The following is an 18442-nucleotide window of genomic DNA, read 5'->3' on the forward strand; positions in this document are numbered from 1 at the left end:
ATTGTCCGCTACTTGAACAATTTTTAACCTTGAGCCATATCTCAAATATATGGTACACCATACGATGGGCATATGAATAGCATGTCTCATAACTGCTTTTCTATTACAGCTCAGCCATTTGGTGCATCAAAGCCGGCATTTGGAGGCCTAACTACGTCGACCGCGGCCCCAGCCTTCAGTCTGGGAGGTAACCTAAACACAGGAACAAGTCTTTTCGGGGGCAGCACCCTGAATAAGCCTTCAGGCTTTGGAATCGGAGGAACCACAGGTATTATCAGAAATCACAATTTGTTCAATAAAAATAAATAGTTATTTATAAGGTTATATATAGGCAAGAATATATATTTGTTATTTTAATGCATTATCATGGTTAACTCATTTGACTTTGATGATCAGAACAAAAAAAGGGTTTGATTTGTGTACAGAAAAAATATATTACTGATATGTGGCCACGTAGCTATTAATTGAGGGGAAACAACATTTATAAAGGCTAGTATTTTTTTATCCGTACACAAGTCATAGGCTTTTTGTTTTGATCAATAATGTCATATGAATTAAACATGAAAATGCATTTAAAAATAAATCAATCCGTATTGTGCGCCATAAATGTGATATCTAAAACTTGACAAGGATCAATCCCATTTTCTTTTTAAATGAATTGGAAAATTGCATAATTTCGAAGACTGTGATCATGAATTTTGGATAATAAAATGAATTAGCTTTAGTTTAAATAAAGATTCAAATTTGTTAAAGAGATAGCTTATATATTTGTATGAAATTTCTGTTTTAGGGTTCGCAGGATTTGGTGCAACTACTGGTCTTGGCCAGCAGCAGACTCTGGGAGGGTGAGTCTAAATGCTTGATTCACTATAAATCTACATTGTTTATGATTTGGATGATTTCATTCAGGATTAAACCTGAAATTTTGGGCTTTGATTACGAACAGTTTCAAGTTGGAGTCTAGATTCAGACTAATCACTATGAAAAGCATTTATATCATATTTCAAAGAATCATCTTCTGTCCAGTCCATTTTTCTTATACCAGAAATGAATATCTGTTTCAAAAAATAATATAATTCAAAATTCCATCATCAGTATCATTACTCAACTAGAATGAAAGTTACAATGAAATGAAGGTCTGCAGTTTTGTCACTTGAGTCTGAACTAAGACTGTTCCTAATTAAGACCCCAGGATTAATCTGGATTGAGAACTTACAGATTGAAATTCCGGTCAATTGGGCCTAAAAAAACATTTGGTTCGGGTTACCTGACCATACCTACGAAATAGGCGCCAACCCTACTGTTTTTTATAGTCAGTTTGAAAAAATGAAAAAATATTTTTTTTTTTTTTTTTTAAGTGCTTTTCAATATATAGTTTAAAACCTTGAATTCTTTATACAGAAGATTACTTTCACACCATTCTCCAATGATGAAAATAACATTCTTATTTTGTAAAGCCTAATATTTTTTTTTTATTAAAAAGCCTACCTACCCTTCCTATTTTTGAAAAGGATGTAACCCTAACCAAACTTTTTTTTTAGGCCTTGCATTCAAACTTGTAAGAAGTATGTTGAAATGGTTATACATGGCTTTAAAAAAGGAATCAACAGGTGTCTCAATTGTTTCACAGTTTGGGGTCTGAATGCCTCATACTTGCAGTTAAATTTTAGGATTAGGTCTTTGGTTCTTCCCTTGATATCAGTCATAAAAATCAGGTCTTGATGAAACAAGCTTGATATTGTTTTACACGAAAGCTTGACATGAACATTTTTTAACAAGCCCTGCTATATAAAATCAGAATTTGAGCAAGCCCAGAAGACCTTTTAAGTGCTATAACTGTGGACTTGTGCTTATTTTGACCACAGAGATACCGGGGCTGTAATTTGTCTGGAGAGTCTGCGGATCTTATTATTATACCCCATTTATATAGCACTTTTATCATAAAACACATTCGTTCAAAAGTGCTTAACAAACAAATATACATATAATGTTATATACAAATAATATATAGAAAGAAACCGTAGGCAGATACACATGATAAAAATAAACACTATAGCTACATAAAACCAATCTTTAAAAATCATCAAATCTTTTTATGGCTCCAGGGATAAAGAAAAATCACTTAAATTTGTTAACTTAATTTTTGTTAACATTACTTTGTTGTTAGTTTGCTTCACATTTGATGTAAGTCAGGAGAGCCCTCTAAAGAGCTTCTAAAAAGCCAGTCTTGCTTTTACGTCAGGGTGCATCATCCCATTTGACCCCATTTGTGACACTGAGCGCCACCAAAATCCATACCCAAAATGCTTTTAGCCCTTCAGCTGCCAGGTCAATCACATCATTGTAGATGATAATTAAAAAGTGATTTATCAGCTTTATATTCTTTGAAACTACTTCCTACATTTTGATACATGTTTAAAATATTTTTTATCCGAAAACTAAATATTCCTCACATTGAATTACTTAATTTTTTTGCAGACAAGCTAGCCAGGCAGCGGTGAACCCATCGATCCAGATTCAACAGACCCTTATGGCCCTGGCCAACTCCCCGTACGGAGATTCCAAACTGTTCTCCAACATGCCAGAGACGTCAATAAAACGAGAGGACATCCTGAAGCCCACGAACCCTGCGGCCCAGAAAGCCATCCTTGCCAACAGGCACAAGGTCACACCCAGGCCCATGGCAAAGATAAAGCCGAAGGCCCTGTCAGGAAACATGAACAGTAGCAAGGTTGGTGTTTTGAATATAGTGGTGTTGTACATTAATTTTGAGACATGACTGTCCAGGTTTCATGTTGGTTTTATGGAAAAACTAAACATTTTTATATTTTTAAAAAACTACGGTAGGAGATTTTTTTACTGATAACAATTGGTCATTTAGCTTGGTCAAACACAATGAATGACCATTTTGTAGAGGGGAATAAAGTCTGTATTTTATCTAACATTTTTAATTTTAACTCTCCTATAAGTGGTTAATTCAAAAATGAATATGATTTTATTCTTTATATTCAATTAAACAATACAACAATGATATAATGATTTGTTTTATTAAAAACAATATTTTTTCTAGTCACACATATTCGAGGGACTGGATGAGGATGACTTCAGTTTTGGTAACGACACGTTCCAGCCAAGGAAGAGTGTTAAAAAACTGACACTGAAGAAAGGTGGTCAGGACTCGACCACTCCGAGTCGAGCCTCGTCTGTTAGTGGAGAACCCGCCAATATATCAGCACTCAGAGATGAGGAACAGTTCCGAGGAAGGTAAATAGTGTAAAATAAGAATTTTGATGGGACTTCCATGATAAATTTCAGGATTTATCTGGAAATCATGATTAAGATCTTTTAATCATAGACCCATCTTTCATTTGTTAAGTTTGTTTAATACCGGGCATTTGCATTTCAAAAAGCGCCCTGAAATGGACAAAAATGGCTTTGAAAACAATTTCCACATTTAGTCACCTAAGTCCTGCTTTGGGCCTGAAACCATCATAATTAAACTAAATTTACAGGATTACTTTGATTATCATCTGTGTAAAAAACATTTAAGTTAGTAAGCAAATTCTACACGGGGCTTTGCAAAACTGAATATTAATGTGTTAACTTGGGTCGTCGCAAATGAAAAATATAAATTGTACATGTTCTTGTGAATATAATCAGTTAACTCAGGTGAGCGCTAGTGAAAAATCATGTGTTTTGTACATGTGATGGTGAATACTATATTGTTTTAAATCAGGTCGTCACCAATAGCATACCAAGAGGAGAGACCAGACAGTAGAAACATGGGAGCCCTCCCGGAGACTGAGAACATTATTCGTAGTAAGGGCATCTCCGACCAGCTTCCAGACACACCCAACAGGTACGGGCACAGCCAGATCAAGATTTTCTGGACTTTCTCTGGATTAAGAGAAGATGCTTAAATTGCATATTGTTTAAATAGGTTAATAATGCTTTTTTATGTGAGAAAACTATTGATAATTATCATTTTCTATAAGATTTTACTTTAAATACATATACATACATTTCTATTATTTGTAAGCATTTATGTTTCTAATTAGTGATTAAGACATTAAGCATTTGCTGTAGGTCAGACATGGATGACACCATTGCCCTCTTGAACGCCCGTAACAAGTCTGGGCCTACTATTGAGCCTCCAGTCATCCAGCAGCAATCGCCCAATGAGTCGGTCAACATTAGCATCATCTCCAGAGACGAGTCCAACAATGAAGATGACATCGTCAATGAAAGACCTGTGAGTATTACACAAACTTGCGATCATGCATCTTACATACACATTCTTGAGCTTCAGAATTGGGCAGGGAAGTTATTAAGTACTTGGATGCCTAGCAATAATTTTTGAACAAGCCCTGCTCAATAAAAATTCAGAATTTGAGCAATTCCGGAAGACATTTTACCTGTGCAGGGCTTGCAAGCTTGCATTAATTTCAACTACTGTTGGCTCTTTGGCATGCATGGAATTGTTTTGCGTAATAGGAACAAGGTTGAGCTGAAGTTATGGAGCATAAAGATTATATACAAACACGAAAACAAATAACACAATTGCATTCATTTAATTTTGAGATCTTTATACAATGCTGAGAAGCATAATTATAATATTATACCTTTTGACCTCTGCTGTAGGCTTATCGTTCTTGTCAGAGGATGACATCAGATAAAAACGGCTGAACACTCAGAAGAACATCTATTCAACTTGAACAGATAGAAATTGGACTGCTTTATTAGATTTACCTGTTGCTGCACCAGTTCTGACTGACTAATCGATTCATGGTTATAGTCAACTATTAAATTCAGCTCCTTCAACATTATTAGTACATTGTTCTAACTCAACTTCTGTTTCAGATGACTCCCCCTCCACACCACCCAGCAGGCATAGTTCTGATGCGCCCTGGCTACTACACCATCCCCAGCTTTGAAGCCCTGGCGGAGCTTGTTGATGAGGATGGCAACTGTTATGTGGAGGACTTGACAATCGGCCGTGAGGGGTATGGATCTATATTCTTCCCAGGAATCACCAACATCACCGACATGAACTTTGATGAAATAGGTATGTCTTATTATATTAAAGATCAATTTATTTAACTTTGTATGATTATATCATGTTATATTTCACCTTTACAAGTTAAGAAACATAGTCAATCATGTTGTGAACTTTAACAAGAGTCTATAAAGATTGGCCCTAGGCCTAAAAAATCTACATTTGGTTCATGTTACTCGACCCTACCTATGAAATAGGCTCTGACCCTACCATTTTTATAGTCAGTTGTTAAAAATAAATTAAAAAAATAAGAGCGTTTTTTAATATGTAGTTTAAAACATTTAAAGCTTTATACTGAAGATTACTTTAACACCATTCTCCAACAATGATGACCATAACTCTTACATTTTTAATTTAAAAAATGCCTACATTCACTACCTGTTTTTAAAAGGGATGTAACCCTAACCAAACCATTTTTAGGGAACAGAACTGTGTGTTGCATTTCAGTGTTTTTCCGGCGTAAGGAGGTGATAGTGTACCCAGATGATGACAACAAGCCTCCAGAGGGGGAGGGGCTGAACAAGAAGGCTGAGATCACCCTTGACTGTGTTTGGCCACGTGACAAATCCCTCGGCACACCAATTAAAGTGAGTAATACCAAACTGTGCTGTTATAAAATAAAGATAGTTCTGAACTTACTGTTTGTGTTAGAGACCTTTGCTGTTTAAGGTTTACTGTTTAGCATAATTTTTATCAGGGCTAAGGAAAGCGAAATAATGAAAACCTATGGGTAGAGAATCATTTTTTGTTTCCAATTAGTTTAATAAACTGAATGGGGATAGTCCAGCTTGAAAGTGCCTTCCTGGGATAGGTTGTATTTTTAATTGGGTTAGCCTTCAGATTTAAGAAATATGATACTGAGTTATTTCTTTCATAACATTTCCTATAAATATTTTCCTTACTGAATATTCTAGAGCCCAGAGAAGCTCCAAGCTATGAAGTGGCAGGATAAGATAGAGGCCAACTCCCTGAAGGTCGGGGCACGCTTCAAGGACTACCGACCTGAGACGGGCTCATGGGTGTTTGAGGTGAGTCATGTTACCCTTAGCTTGGTTTTTCACAAGTACATGTATAGTGCTTGATAAAAGAAAAGTATGGAATAACCATTTTTAGAATACAAGCTACATTTACAGCCAATGAAAATGCTGAGAGACAATCATTAAGTACTAGGCTTAATCATTAAGAATTTAAACTTTTGTGGGTGTTTAAAGGTCCGCCCACTGCCACTCATACGATACACAATCCCTGTGTCAGATTTTGCATTAACAATGTGTCAGCCAATGAGGTTGTATTCCAAGTCAGTAAGATGACCTGAATTGAAATCAAAATTATTAAAAAGGGCTGGTTCGCTTCGCTCACTCAACCCATTCTTAAAGATTTTAATTCATGTCATGTACCTATAAGTATTCATGAAACATTAACTTTTCTATTTTCTAAACAAAAATGTGAATATAAACAGAAGGTATCGTCTAAATTGATGTCAGATGTGCAATTTTTTTTTACATTGGCTACAGCTCTTAAACCGTTAAACCACATGGTAAGGACTATTACTTTAGCTAAAATAAGTGTCAAGTTGTGGCCATTGACCAGTTGAGGAAAACATATGGATTTTTGCATCCATCAATGATGCTCTTGTTTTTAAAATTGCCCGTGGACATCAAGCAGTTTGTTCTGAAACGGGACAAAGTGAAGTAAAATTTAAATCTATGATTGTTTAACACATGAATATTGAACAAATTTCAACCCTTCAGGTGAAGCATTTCTCCAAGTATGGTCTGGTAGATGATTCTGATGATGAAGGGGAAATCTCCGAGCAGGAAAAGAAGCGCCTCCGTACGGCCCAGTCCCAGCAGGTGAACGTTCAGGTCAGTAAATAGCCACACATGCTGACCAGCTGGGAGAAAATGGTGGCTGAGGGGTTAGGGGAGGTAACTAACCTCTCTTGCTGACTAGTGGAAAAAAAATGGTGGCTAAGTTTCAAGTTAAAGGGACTAGGGGAGGTAACTAAGTTAATGGAAAAGGAATTTTTCATGCCTAGGGGAGATTATCGCGTGAAATTGTTGGGAATGTTTAATTCCCTATATGTTGATGTTATTGGGATAATAAAGTTCTAACTTTGAAGGTGAATAAAATAAAAATGAATGAATTAAAAACAAAGTACTTACAAAAGTAAAGCTTTCACAGAGAAAAAGGAGTTGTAGGGTTAGTACAATGAACATCTTCAATATCAACTGTTTATTGTATATTAATTAGATATTAATATTTGTCAAAATGAAGACAACATGTATTCAAGAATGATAGTGGAACAGTTGTTCAACTTCTACTCATTAGTGTGTTATAAAATGTGTTTATATTAGTGCTGAAAGTGTGGATTAGGCTCTGAACAAGTTCGGAATCTGCTATTAATATCCCAAATGGATTGGAGTCAATGTGTGAATATGCTGACAACAATTCTACAAGGGAGACAGTGTCTTGTTATAAACTATGTACCTTTGTAGTGTATTTAAGAAATTTGTTAATGATAATTTCAGTGGTCAAAATTAGAACAAGCTAGCAAGCCAGACATGGTTGAAAATGTTCTAAGGGCTTATTTAAAATTTCAATTTAACATAACTGGGCTCGTTTGATTACCGGGTAGTTATAGAAGGATTCAGGCTTGGGCCCAAAATTCTAATTTCGACCACAACCGTACAATGTGTATTCTTGTATAAGATTTTAATGTTAATTTATGCTTCTTTTGTAAAATGTAAACCTCATGTTTATGCTATTATTTAATATTATATGGATTAATTTTGATTTTCCCATAGGATAAGTGTCAAATGAACATTGTTAGACACAGTCCTGTATGTTGTATATGTTTGGGAAAATAAGGATCATATTGATATCTCTCTTAAAATGTTTGTTATAAGCTTTATCTGTTGTTAGTTTGTGATTATGCAGTTTTAATATTTTGTGAGGCATACATTTATTTTGATGTTTGATATGATTATTTCTTAATTTATATATTTTTTATGTCCCAAAATTCTAATGATCTCCTTGCAATTAGAACAATAAATGCTATATATGATTATGACTAAATGTATGCCTTATATTTTTAGGGCTTTGCACAATACTTTCGTAATGCCCACTATTTGTATGTTTAATTACAACAGTCTTACACTAAGCCCACTTTTTTGTATTGTTTAAGCATGCTTATTGTTATGATTTTATTAATATTGATACCAGTAAATCTGAAGCAACATATTGAGTCATTAAAGTTTGTAAATAATTGAAATATACTTCATATTTTTAGTTAGTTTCATACTTATTGTAAAACATACATGTATATTATACATATATATAATTTTTTATGCTTAATGTAAAAAGAAGGTCAGGCAGATACTAATGACTTTGTAACATAACAGTAGATGTATGGAATAATCTGCTAACTGTGTAGATTGTGTATTTAGCACATGTGGTGAAAAAAAAATGAAATTATCTTCTGTAAAAAAATTGATTATCAACACTGTAGATATAATTAGAATTGTAACCACACTGGCAATGATGGTCATTCATTTTATTCCTTTAATGATTTATTATTAAATTTGTTATTATAATATTATGTTTCAGTAAATTGTTGTCAATCATTGATAGGTTCTCTTTTGAATTATATATATATATTAAATAAAATTGGTCATGGAAAAATTGTGATTATTTGCCCCAAACTAACTTAAGAGACAGGAAAATTTACTTAAGAGCAAGTACAATGTTCACAGGTTGCGTTAAAGGGACTAGACAGCAGATGGTCAGGAAATCGGCAATTACACTATTTCCTCAAAACAAGTCTAGAATTTTCAATGTGAGCTAGTAGGAGACTGATAATACATCACTTGACATGGTTGAAATAATGAACGCAACAATCATGTTGCTGTCTCATCTGTGTTTCCCTGTTTCAAAATAGCGCATTATGGTGTCCAAGTTAAAATCAAAATCTGTTGATGAGTACAGATAAATATACTGACCCTTTTTTTTAAACTTAATGGGATTTATGTGGTAGAGAACCCCAGTAAATTTCCAATTAGAAAAATGTGCAAAAACTGCTTAAAGATGAATGTTTTGTAAGCAATATGATACATCAGTGATTGATTGGTTGTACACAACGATGTCACTTTGATTTAAGTTTTTGACAATTTTGTTTTCCTGTCATTGTAGCATCTGGTGTCAATTCCCTTTAAATTCTTTTTAGGCCATCTGATCAGTTGAAAGTCTTGGCTGTAATTCATAAAACACCTGAATTCATTTCCTATCTTAGTTAAATCAATGTTTTGCATTTTTAATGTCCAAAAAAAAAATGTGCAAGTATTTCAACATAGAAGTGTGTATTAAAAATAATTTCAATGGAAATAAAGTATGTAAAAATTGTCAAGTATTATATCATGATTTTACCATTGAAATAGGCCTAAAAAAAAAAATACATTTAGTTCGGGTTACCCGACCCTACCTACGGAATAGGCGCCGACCTTAACGTTTGTATAGTCAGTTCGAAAAAAAAAAATGAAAAACTAAAAAAAAAAAAAAAAAAAAAAATTTTTTTTTTTCTTTTTTTTTTTTGCTTTTCAATATGTAGTTTAAAACCTTAATTGCTTATATAGAAGATAACTTTAACACCATTCTCCAATGATGAAAATGAAATTCTTATATAAAGCCTAATAAAAAAAAAAAAAAAAAGCCTACCTACCCTACCTATTTTTGAAAAGGATGTAACCCTAACCAAACAATTATTTTTTTTAGGCCATATGGAATTACGGAATATTATTTAAGATGTTTTATGAATACTTGCTCTGTTGGTTTAAATTTACACCATGTGGTCAGGGATCTTACTGAAATCAGAAAACTGTCAGACCCAGAAGAAAATTTCCATCTTTCCATCGAAGAGTCCCATTTTACTTTACTTAATATGAATTTTGCGTAAAGTGTGAGTACAGGGACTGCAAAAGGTGAATAAATGAGAACCCTGACTGCGCTGAAATTATATGTCAGATTCCAGTACATGTCACACAGCAGACATTGCTGATGTGGCAGTATAATGACAGAGAAATAAATGTTTGAATGTATAATGAACATTAACCCGGCTTTGGCCCAGTGGTCTTCAGCAGGAGTATTGTTTTTGCTTGACATCTTTGAGCAGGTAGAGAAGAATCACTTTGAGTTTGGGGGCCAGACATGTTTGTGTGTGTGTGTGCGTGTGCGTAAGGTTATTTATACTCGCACTCGCGAAAGGCCTATTCGGCGAGTGCTCTGAGAAGATTGTTAGTCATTGTTACCCTGGCAAGAGCTACTCTGGTTCTTTAACGTGAACCAGTGAATAACACTGTCACAAGGGACCCCCATTTAACGTCCCTCCCAGAAGAAGATTAGTATTTTTTTTAAGTGGTGCGGTGGGGAATCAAACCTGTGACCCCTGAATTAAATATTATTCTTATCCTTATATTTGCCTCAGTGATTCCATTCAATCTATTGGCCAGTTATTTTTACTGTCCAATTAAACACTCATATTCTACTCTTAATTTAATTTAGATCTAAGTCGGGAACTAGGACATCAGATTTTGGAGTTTGGGAATCTGTCAAACCACTAATTCATGCAAGGGTAGGCTACATCTGTTAAAGACAAACCACGGTGTTGTTACAAGAACCTAGGACGTCCTCATGGATAAGCTGCAATTTTCAATTCACTGACTTATTTGAGGCAATAAAGAAATTTCATTGGAGCCTCACGAAACATTGTCAAAAGTTCCATGATCAAACTTTAAGTCTTCTGCACCAGTACCATTTATTTGCAAGATCTTGGTCAAATTGAAAGTATTTGTTGAAATGGTGTTCACGTACACATGTATAGTAAACTTAAGGAATATTGGTCAAGGGTCAATATTTTTACACGGATTTAGAGAAAATCAAGGTAAAAATGTTTGTAAATGCCTAAGGTACGAATCCAGAAACAGGAGACATATCTTAAAGACATACAAGCTATCACACAGCTTTGTGTTAGATAAGTTTTGTCTTGGTTATATACAGGCCTTTCAACGTTCCTACTTTTTCCTACTTTTTTCTAAAAAACTCCTACTATTCCTACTTTTGAAAATAAAGTCCGCAAAAATATTAAAGTTTGATCTTTGTGCTAATTTTATTTGCAGAAAAAAACAAAAGATGTCAAACTGGCTGGTTTCTGTTGTTGTAAGGTGTGGCAACATGTTCCACTTTGACGTGCATCATCTTTTCACCCACACAGTTCAGCAACAGAAACCGACCAAGCATCATTCACTAAAATATTCAATGTGGCATATAGAAAGGTATGATTTTGCATTAAAAACATCTCCTCTAGGTAAGTTAATAGCTATTAATAATTACATATTTAACCAAAAATATTCATACTATTTCCTTATTTTCTGTCAGAAAACCTCCTACTTTTTTCCTACTTTTTTGTTTAATAGTGGCTGCTGGAAGGCCTGTATATACCAGTATAGAGAAAATAAGGGTTAAAATGATTCTAAATGTCTAATGTATAAAACCAGAATCAGGAAATGTTTCTTGAAGACATACTAGATACAACTAGATATCACACAGCTTTTTGTTAGATGCATTTCGTCTTGGTTATATTTTGTTTGTCTAAGAAATTGTTCCTCGTTTTAAAGCTTTTTATACCAGTCATTGACAATGAGATTTTTCTTAAAAAGCCTAGGCGTGATTCTGGGTTGCAGGCTTGACTAAATTTTGATTACTGTCAAACCTTTCAACTGCAATGTTATGAATTCATCTAAAGTTAGACCCTTCAGTTAAATGGGCCCCTGATGTTTACAGAAGCAGAAGCTTCGTCTCGAGCAGCAGACGGCCCAGGCAGGAGCCGGGCTCAAGCCCCCAGTAGTTGGAATCAAAAGTCGCGCTGACGGAAGTCTTGCCCGGTTTACAATTGGCACTGATGATGAGGAAAGTGAAGGAAGCGGGGCAGGTGGCCGGGTGGAGGTGCCCATGGGTGACGATGAACAAATAGTAGATTTAGCCGCCCAGAGACGGGCTCCTGCAGCTGGCATAGGTTAGTGAAGGGTTTATAATTTTTGTTAAAAAAAAATGATGCCTGTTTCAGCTGAACAAAACCATTAAAAATACCAACAGTAAGGACAATAATTTGTTATGTAATTGTCAGTTATTTTCAAGAACTTATCATTGGTATCAGTATCATAATTATCAAAACGAAATTTGCACCTGGAAATTGGAAGTCTTTCACAAAAGATATAAGAATAATACCTTTTTGGATTAAAAAAAATCAATAATACAGCTTGATAGGTCTTCATGACATTTTCAAATATGCCTTAAATATTTCACTCATCTCCCCACCCCCCACCAGAAGGTGAAGATGAGATGGAGATGATAGATGAGCAGCCCTCGTCCCATCGTCTGGCGACCAGTATGGGAGTAGACGCCCGCAGCATGCAGGTCATGAAGGCCTCATTCTTCATGGACGAGGACGCACCAGCACCCGCATTCGGTGAGTTGGGTCACTGCTTAGGTTTGTTGTTTAAGCATGAAATGCAATGCTTAAGATTTTGAAATAAAAAGATGCAAAATTTAGCTCATCTGCTCTTCAAAGAAAAAAATAAGTGGACCTATTGTCACAGCCGTGGTGTCTCATCAGGGAGGTAGTGCAAAACATTTAACCATTGCTATAACTCTAAAACTGTTCAAGATATTAGAATGAAACTTGTGCATGTGTTGCCAGAGACAATACTGAAATGTTCCCTTATAAGTTATAAATCTGTCTTAATAATCGTTATGCCCCTTTATGCCCCTTTTCAACTGAAGAAAACAACCAACAAATGTTTGGTTTGCGTTACTATTGTTAAGTTCTTTTATCATGTTATCACAAGGACATAGTTGATGTAATTCATTTAAAAGCGCACTTACTGGGTAAGCTTTCAAAGAACAGCAGCTTGTTATATAAAACCTTGATAACTTGTCCACAGGTTTTCTTTTGAGTGATTTATCAATAATTAATTTGGCTAACTTTGACCGAACCAAAGAATTTACCATTTTCATACTATTGGCTACAAAACTTAAGCTGTGAAACTAAATACGTTATCATTTAGCCTGATTTATTACTGCCCCCTCTATGTTGTAGATGGGTCAATGTTTGGAAAGAAGTCTGCCCCACCTACAGGCTCCCCACTTCTACGAGGGCGTGAGGGGAGTGGACCCAGTCTGTTTAGCTCCACCCTGAAGGCGAAGTACATGACCCCTGTCAAACTGGGTAACTTGCCTAAGGAGACAGTGCCAGAAGCAGGTGGGTGGTGCGATAAATCTTTTATTAATGAGATTGTATGTCTTCCAATTGTTGAACATGTTTAATATTTATGTATGAAAACTATAAATCTGAAGGGTGAATTTTAAGACATGGTAGAACTTAGCAATTCAGTCTGTAATTTTGGTTAAGATCAATTGATAGAATCATAGCTGATTTTTTAATCGAGAATACATTAACTTAATATCACAGAGTTGGTTAAATAGAATAATTATGTAGAGTATGATCTCAGATTATTTTTGTTTAAGTGACACTCTTATTCAAAAATTAATACATACACATGTATAACACAAATTTTAAGTGATTAACCTTTAACTACTTACTAAATAATACATTCATGGAAAATATGAATTTCTGATAACAAGATTGTAACAGTAAATTTAATTGCTAAAACGCAAAACTATTAAATGATTGGTGAGTGCTAAAATATTTATTATAATCTACTATCATCTCATAAGGTAGAAAACCGTGTTTTCGGCCCCTTACTTTCAAATTTAACTCGGTATCTTTCATAAGAACCATTGTTGTTTTCGACATTGATTCATTCTTTTTGGTATATTTAAACAATTGTATTGGTGGTAAATCGTATTTGAGAGTAAGAGTGCATCTTTAAGATTTTATCTTGTATAGGCCTATATTCACCACGATTGATTACCCCTGAGCCTATACGAGCCAGCAGCTATCGGCAGGAGCCCCTCCAGCCGCCTGTGAAGGAGTACATGCTCTTGGAGAGTGGAATGAGCCAGCACGACTACCAGAAGCGGGCGCTGGGCTCCCGGGTGACCAAGGTCATTCCCACGGTGACGGAGAGCGTCATGTACAACAAGCAGGCCCTACTGGTAGACGCAGGGTTGTTTATGGGGCGCAGTTTCCGGGTAGGCTGGGGACCAGGTTGGACCCTCGCTCACTGTGGGGACCCTGTACAACCCAGGGAGGAAGGTAGGTGGAGCTTGATTGAGTTATTATGTTCAGCTAGTTTGTAAAGACAGCTGTATATAAATCATTTTTATACCCCCCAAAACAAAGTTTGGGGGGGGGGGGTATACTGGAATCGGGTTGTCCGTCTGTCCGTCTGTCCGTCCGTTTTTTTTTTGTCCGGGATTCATCTTTGTCGTTATTGAACAAATCTTTTTCAAACTTTCAGATATTAATGGCCATGATGTAAACTTGCGCCTCTGTGAAATTGGTACGGGTCACATGACCCTGACCAGAGTTATCTCCCCTTGATGTGTTAAAGTAGGCAAAATAAGCCCTGTCCGGGATTCATCTTTGTTATTATTCAACAAATCTTGATCAAACTTTCAGAAATTAATGGCCATGTTGTAAACTTTCGCCTCTGTGAATTTGGTACAGGTCACATGACCCTGACTGGAGTTATCTCCCCTTGATGTGTTAAAGTAGGCAAAATAAGCCCTGTCCGGGATTCATCTTTGTTATTATTCAACAAATGTTTATCAAACTGTCAGAAATTAATGGCCATGTTGTAAACTTTCGCCTCTGTGAATTTGGTACAGGTCACATGACCCTGACTGGAGTTATCTCCCCTTGTAGGCAAAATTAGCTTTGTCCGGCCTAACTCCAGGGCAAACAACCTAGACATGGAGGGGTGGGGGGTATTCGTTTGCCTATGGCTTACAGTTCTAGTTGAGTCTGTTTGTTAAGGCCCAAAAAAAATGGTTTGGTTAGGGTTACATCGTTTTCAAGAACAGGTAGAGTAGGTAGGTTTTATTTTTTTGTTTTTATTAGGCTTTATCTAAGAACATACAGTTGGGTAACCTGAACCAAATGTACAAGGCCTAACCAGAACTAGTTTCCTTTTTGAGAGGCTTAAAGAAAGTATTCCTGGTGGGACTCCATCTTGGATGAGAGGCACTTGTTTGCTTGACTGTATATATGTTCTAAATATTGCTGCCTTCATAGTATTCATAGTACCATTTGAGTATTTCAATATCAGACAGGCTGAATGTAAAAAAAAAAAATCATTGAAGATCTGGGACAAATGTAAACATTGATTGTAATGTTGTATACTATAGTTTGAATCATTGCAGATTTGTCAAAAAAATGTTTAATCTTGTTTTCTTGTCAATGTTTAGAGGAGGAAAGGCCAGCAGGTACATTTAACCTGTTCACTGGAGGTCAGCGACGACCAGCCAGCAAAGCCAACAAGGCTTGGACCGTCCATCTACAGAAGGTCAACGTGGCAGATCACATAAACCCACGTGATAAAACAGTCATAGTGAGTAACCCCAGCACCTTATGATAATTAATAATTGAAAGTTTTGGATATTTTAGATAATTATTTGCTGCTTCCAAAGCTAATGTGTGACTTTATTTTAAAATACATTTACTATCTGTTGGAATATAAAGCAAGCTATAGAAAAGCTTAAGAACAAAACATGCAAGTATGTGTTTAAAATGTAGCTTAAAACCTTTAAAGCTTTATATGGAAGATTACTTTAACACCATTTCCCTCTGGTGACAATAATGTTGTTATGTAGCCTACCTACCCTACCTGTTTTTGAAAAGAATGTAGTAATCAAACTTCTTTTGTTTTGCCAAGCTTAATTTCTGTAATATATTCGGATCTAGATTTGTTTATATAACTGATACAAAATAAACGGGTTGACTCATATTCATTTCCAGCAAAATCACTGTGAGATGTTAGAAATTCAGCTGGTTCACTCACGGAGCAGCCTTGAGGGGGAGTGTCCGGTGTTTGCTCCCACCCCGGGGGTAGAGGCCCTGCACCAGTACGCAGAAAGAAACCAGGAAGAGCTGAAGAATCTTAGTACGCTATTATATTAGTAGTAGGCATAGTAACCCAGGAAAGTTGTCTCCCATGTATCTTTGTTTAAGCACCCAGGCCAGTATTCATGAAACATCTTCAGTCATTCCTTAACTTAAGTTGATTTCTTAACATTTTCATAACTAATTTAACAGAAGAGAATAAGTGTGTATAAAAGAATGAATATTCAATAAAATCAATAAAGATAAAGTATATCATATATTATTAAATTATTATATAATTATGATCAGTGAGATACTTAATTTAGGATATGACTTACAATGTTTTATAAGTTCTGACCCAGGCCCCAATATCACATCTTAGTTGTCCAAGTCGAGTCAGTTTTTCCAAATGCGAGTATGATTCAACATTTTATATGACTACTCCTTCTGAAAGGGTGTTTTCCCATAGAATATGTTGATAAAATCTTTTTTGCAAACATGAAAGAAAGAAGTTCTGGAGCAAAAAAGTACCTGAGAATTACTGTAAAACATTTCATGCTGTATGATATCTTTTCCTTGGAAAATGGACAACAATTTTGATCAACATATTCTATGAAAGAATGTGCTTTTAAAAGGGGTAAAAATAGTTAAAGATTTTGAATCACTTTTGATGTTATGTTTTGGCAATATTAGTTGAGACTGAGACCTAAGTATTGTTGTGATATTTGAGCCATATATTTATATGTTCATGATTGTGTTCTTCATACAGGTGGTCACCAGGATGAGGACAGTGTGCAACACATGGGCATGGTCTGGGATTTGTGTGTGGCCCTGTGGGGAAACCTCCCCGAGTTTAAGGACCTAGGTATGTATGCAGTATACATGGTACTGTACCACACTATGTACATGGTTGTGTACTTTTTATGAAGAAAATGTTGGGGTAATGTGATAGCCTTTGTGTTGTTAGGCAATACACATAGCTAAGCGCATAACCTTGGCATTAATCATTGTTGGGCTCTGGCCGTTTTATGACTAAAATAAACCAACCAGACGAGCTTGGCATCCCCTTGAAGTTTTCCTAGTTTCATGATATCTAGCTTTCATTGTTCTTTCAAAAGACAAAACAACCTCCTTACAAAACATGCTCCTGTTTGTGAACTGGTGCTTTTGATATAGCACAAGAATTCAGTGTGTGCTGAATTGTTGCATTTGTACTGTTGTCTGTTTCAGAAGTAGGTAAGGACAGCTACCTGTACCACAATGCGAGACGAGAGGCGTTCTCTCAGTGGCTGGCTGACGTGTCTGCAGGCAGTATAAGTACGGAGGTGCAGCAAAACAAATACAAGGTCAGACATGTGGATAAATAGTCCAAGTTGAGCTCTTTCGAATATAACATATTCATAATGTTTGGACAAAATTTAGCTGAGAATAACCTCATTATGACTGCGTTAGCTGAGAATTTTTGTTCTGTAACACAATGCAATCAGATTTCATTTGCTGGCATTGACACAGTGCATTGGAAAAAAATTGGAATTTGTGGATTTTAGACTGTTAGAAAATAACATGAAATCCATGTAAGTGTAGAAATCATGTCTAGGTGAATTGAATGTGCCTTTGGAGTTAAAGTCTAAAATTAGGTTTGAGTGACTGAACACATGGAAATGAATATATTAAACATTAAAGGGACATTAAAGAAAGAAGTACTAAGAACTCGTTGCTTTCACCTACTACTAGCATTTGCCACGCTGAGTGCCACATAGTTAAAGCATTATCATCCACATCAGTGATGTTTCTCTTCAATGATTGTGTAGCTTTGCAGGGTTACATTTATTTTATACTTGGACATCATTGATTTTTCTTGACGAAATTTTATTTAGTTTTGCAGGGTTTTTATTTTGTATACCAATTCACTGATAAAAGTACACAAACCTTTTAAATGAAACTTTCTTTCCTCTGTCCTTACACATCTATGTAACTCCACATGAATGTACCCTTTACCACCTTCATATCTACCCTCACCAGGAGAACGGTCAGTTAGTCAGTGTCCTGAGTGCCATGACTGGTCGTCAAATCGTTGAAGCATGTCAGCTCGCCCAGAATGCGGGAAATCCCCGGCTGGCCCTGCTGCTGGCCCAGTCCATTAGCAACTACATGCCCAGACAAATGATCTCTAAACAGCTTGAGGAATATATTGAACTTGGTGTAAGTTTAACCTACAATAAAACACTTAGTTTAATGTTATTTTATTATCAACGATTGTGAAACAAGTTATTACAACATGATATTAATCAGTCTCGTTAGAATGATGTTACGCAAGAGTGTGGTCTTGA

General features: G+C 35.7%; 1 protein-coding gene across 3 annotated transcripts in view; it reads left to right on the forward strand.

The window, feature by feature from the left end:
• Nucleotides 1-18442, forward strand: part of LOC128227277 (nuclear pore complex protein Nup98-Nup96-like) — a 38221-nt gene that overhangs the window by 10020 nt on the left and 9759 nt on the right. For all 3 annotated transcript variants that reach the window (XM_052937656.1, XM_052937657.1, XM_052937655.1), the window contains exons 11-29: nucleotides 110-268; nucleotides 791-845; nucleotides 2479-2731; nucleotides 3071-3264; nucleotides 3737-3859; nucleotides 4087-4252; nucleotides 4861-5065; nucleotides 5504-5643; nucleotides 5971-6084; nucleotides 6808-6921; nucleotides 11891-12122; nucleotides 12435-12575; nucleotides 13206-13367; nucleotides 14016-14324; nucleotides 15479-15621; nucleotides 16029-16173; nucleotides 16882-16977; nucleotides 17343-17458; nucleotides 18135-18314. In XM_052937656.1, coding sequence (XP_052793616.1) covers nucleotides 110-268; nucleotides 791-845; nucleotides 2479-2731; nucleotides 3071-3264; nucleotides 3737-3859; nucleotides 4087-4252; nucleotides 4861-5065; nucleotides 5504-5643; nucleotides 5971-6084; nucleotides 6808-6921; nucleotides 11891-12122; nucleotides 12435-12575; nucleotides 13206-13367; nucleotides 14016-14324; nucleotides 15479-15621; nucleotides 16029-16173; nucleotides 16882-16977; nucleotides 17343-17458; nucleotides 18135-18314 — 3047 coding nt within the window. The remainder of the gene's footprint in view (nucleotides 1-109; nucleotides 269-790; nucleotides 846-2478; nucleotides 2732-3070; nucleotides 3265-3736; nucleotides 3860-4086; nucleotides 4253-4860; nucleotides 5066-5503; nucleotides 5644-5970; nucleotides 6085-6807; nucleotides 6922-11890; nucleotides 12123-12434; nucleotides 12576-13205; nucleotides 13368-14015; nucleotides 14325-15478; nucleotides 15622-16028; nucleotides 16174-16881; nucleotides 16978-17342; nucleotides 17459-18134; nucleotides 18315-18442) is intronic.

The sequence above is a fragment of the Mya arenaria genome, chromosome 3, assembly GCF_026914265.1.
Source record: "Mya arenaria isolate MELC-2E11 chromosome 3, ASM2691426v1".
NCBI lineage: Eukaryota > Metazoa > Mollusca > Bivalvia > Myida > Myidae > Mya > Mya arenaria.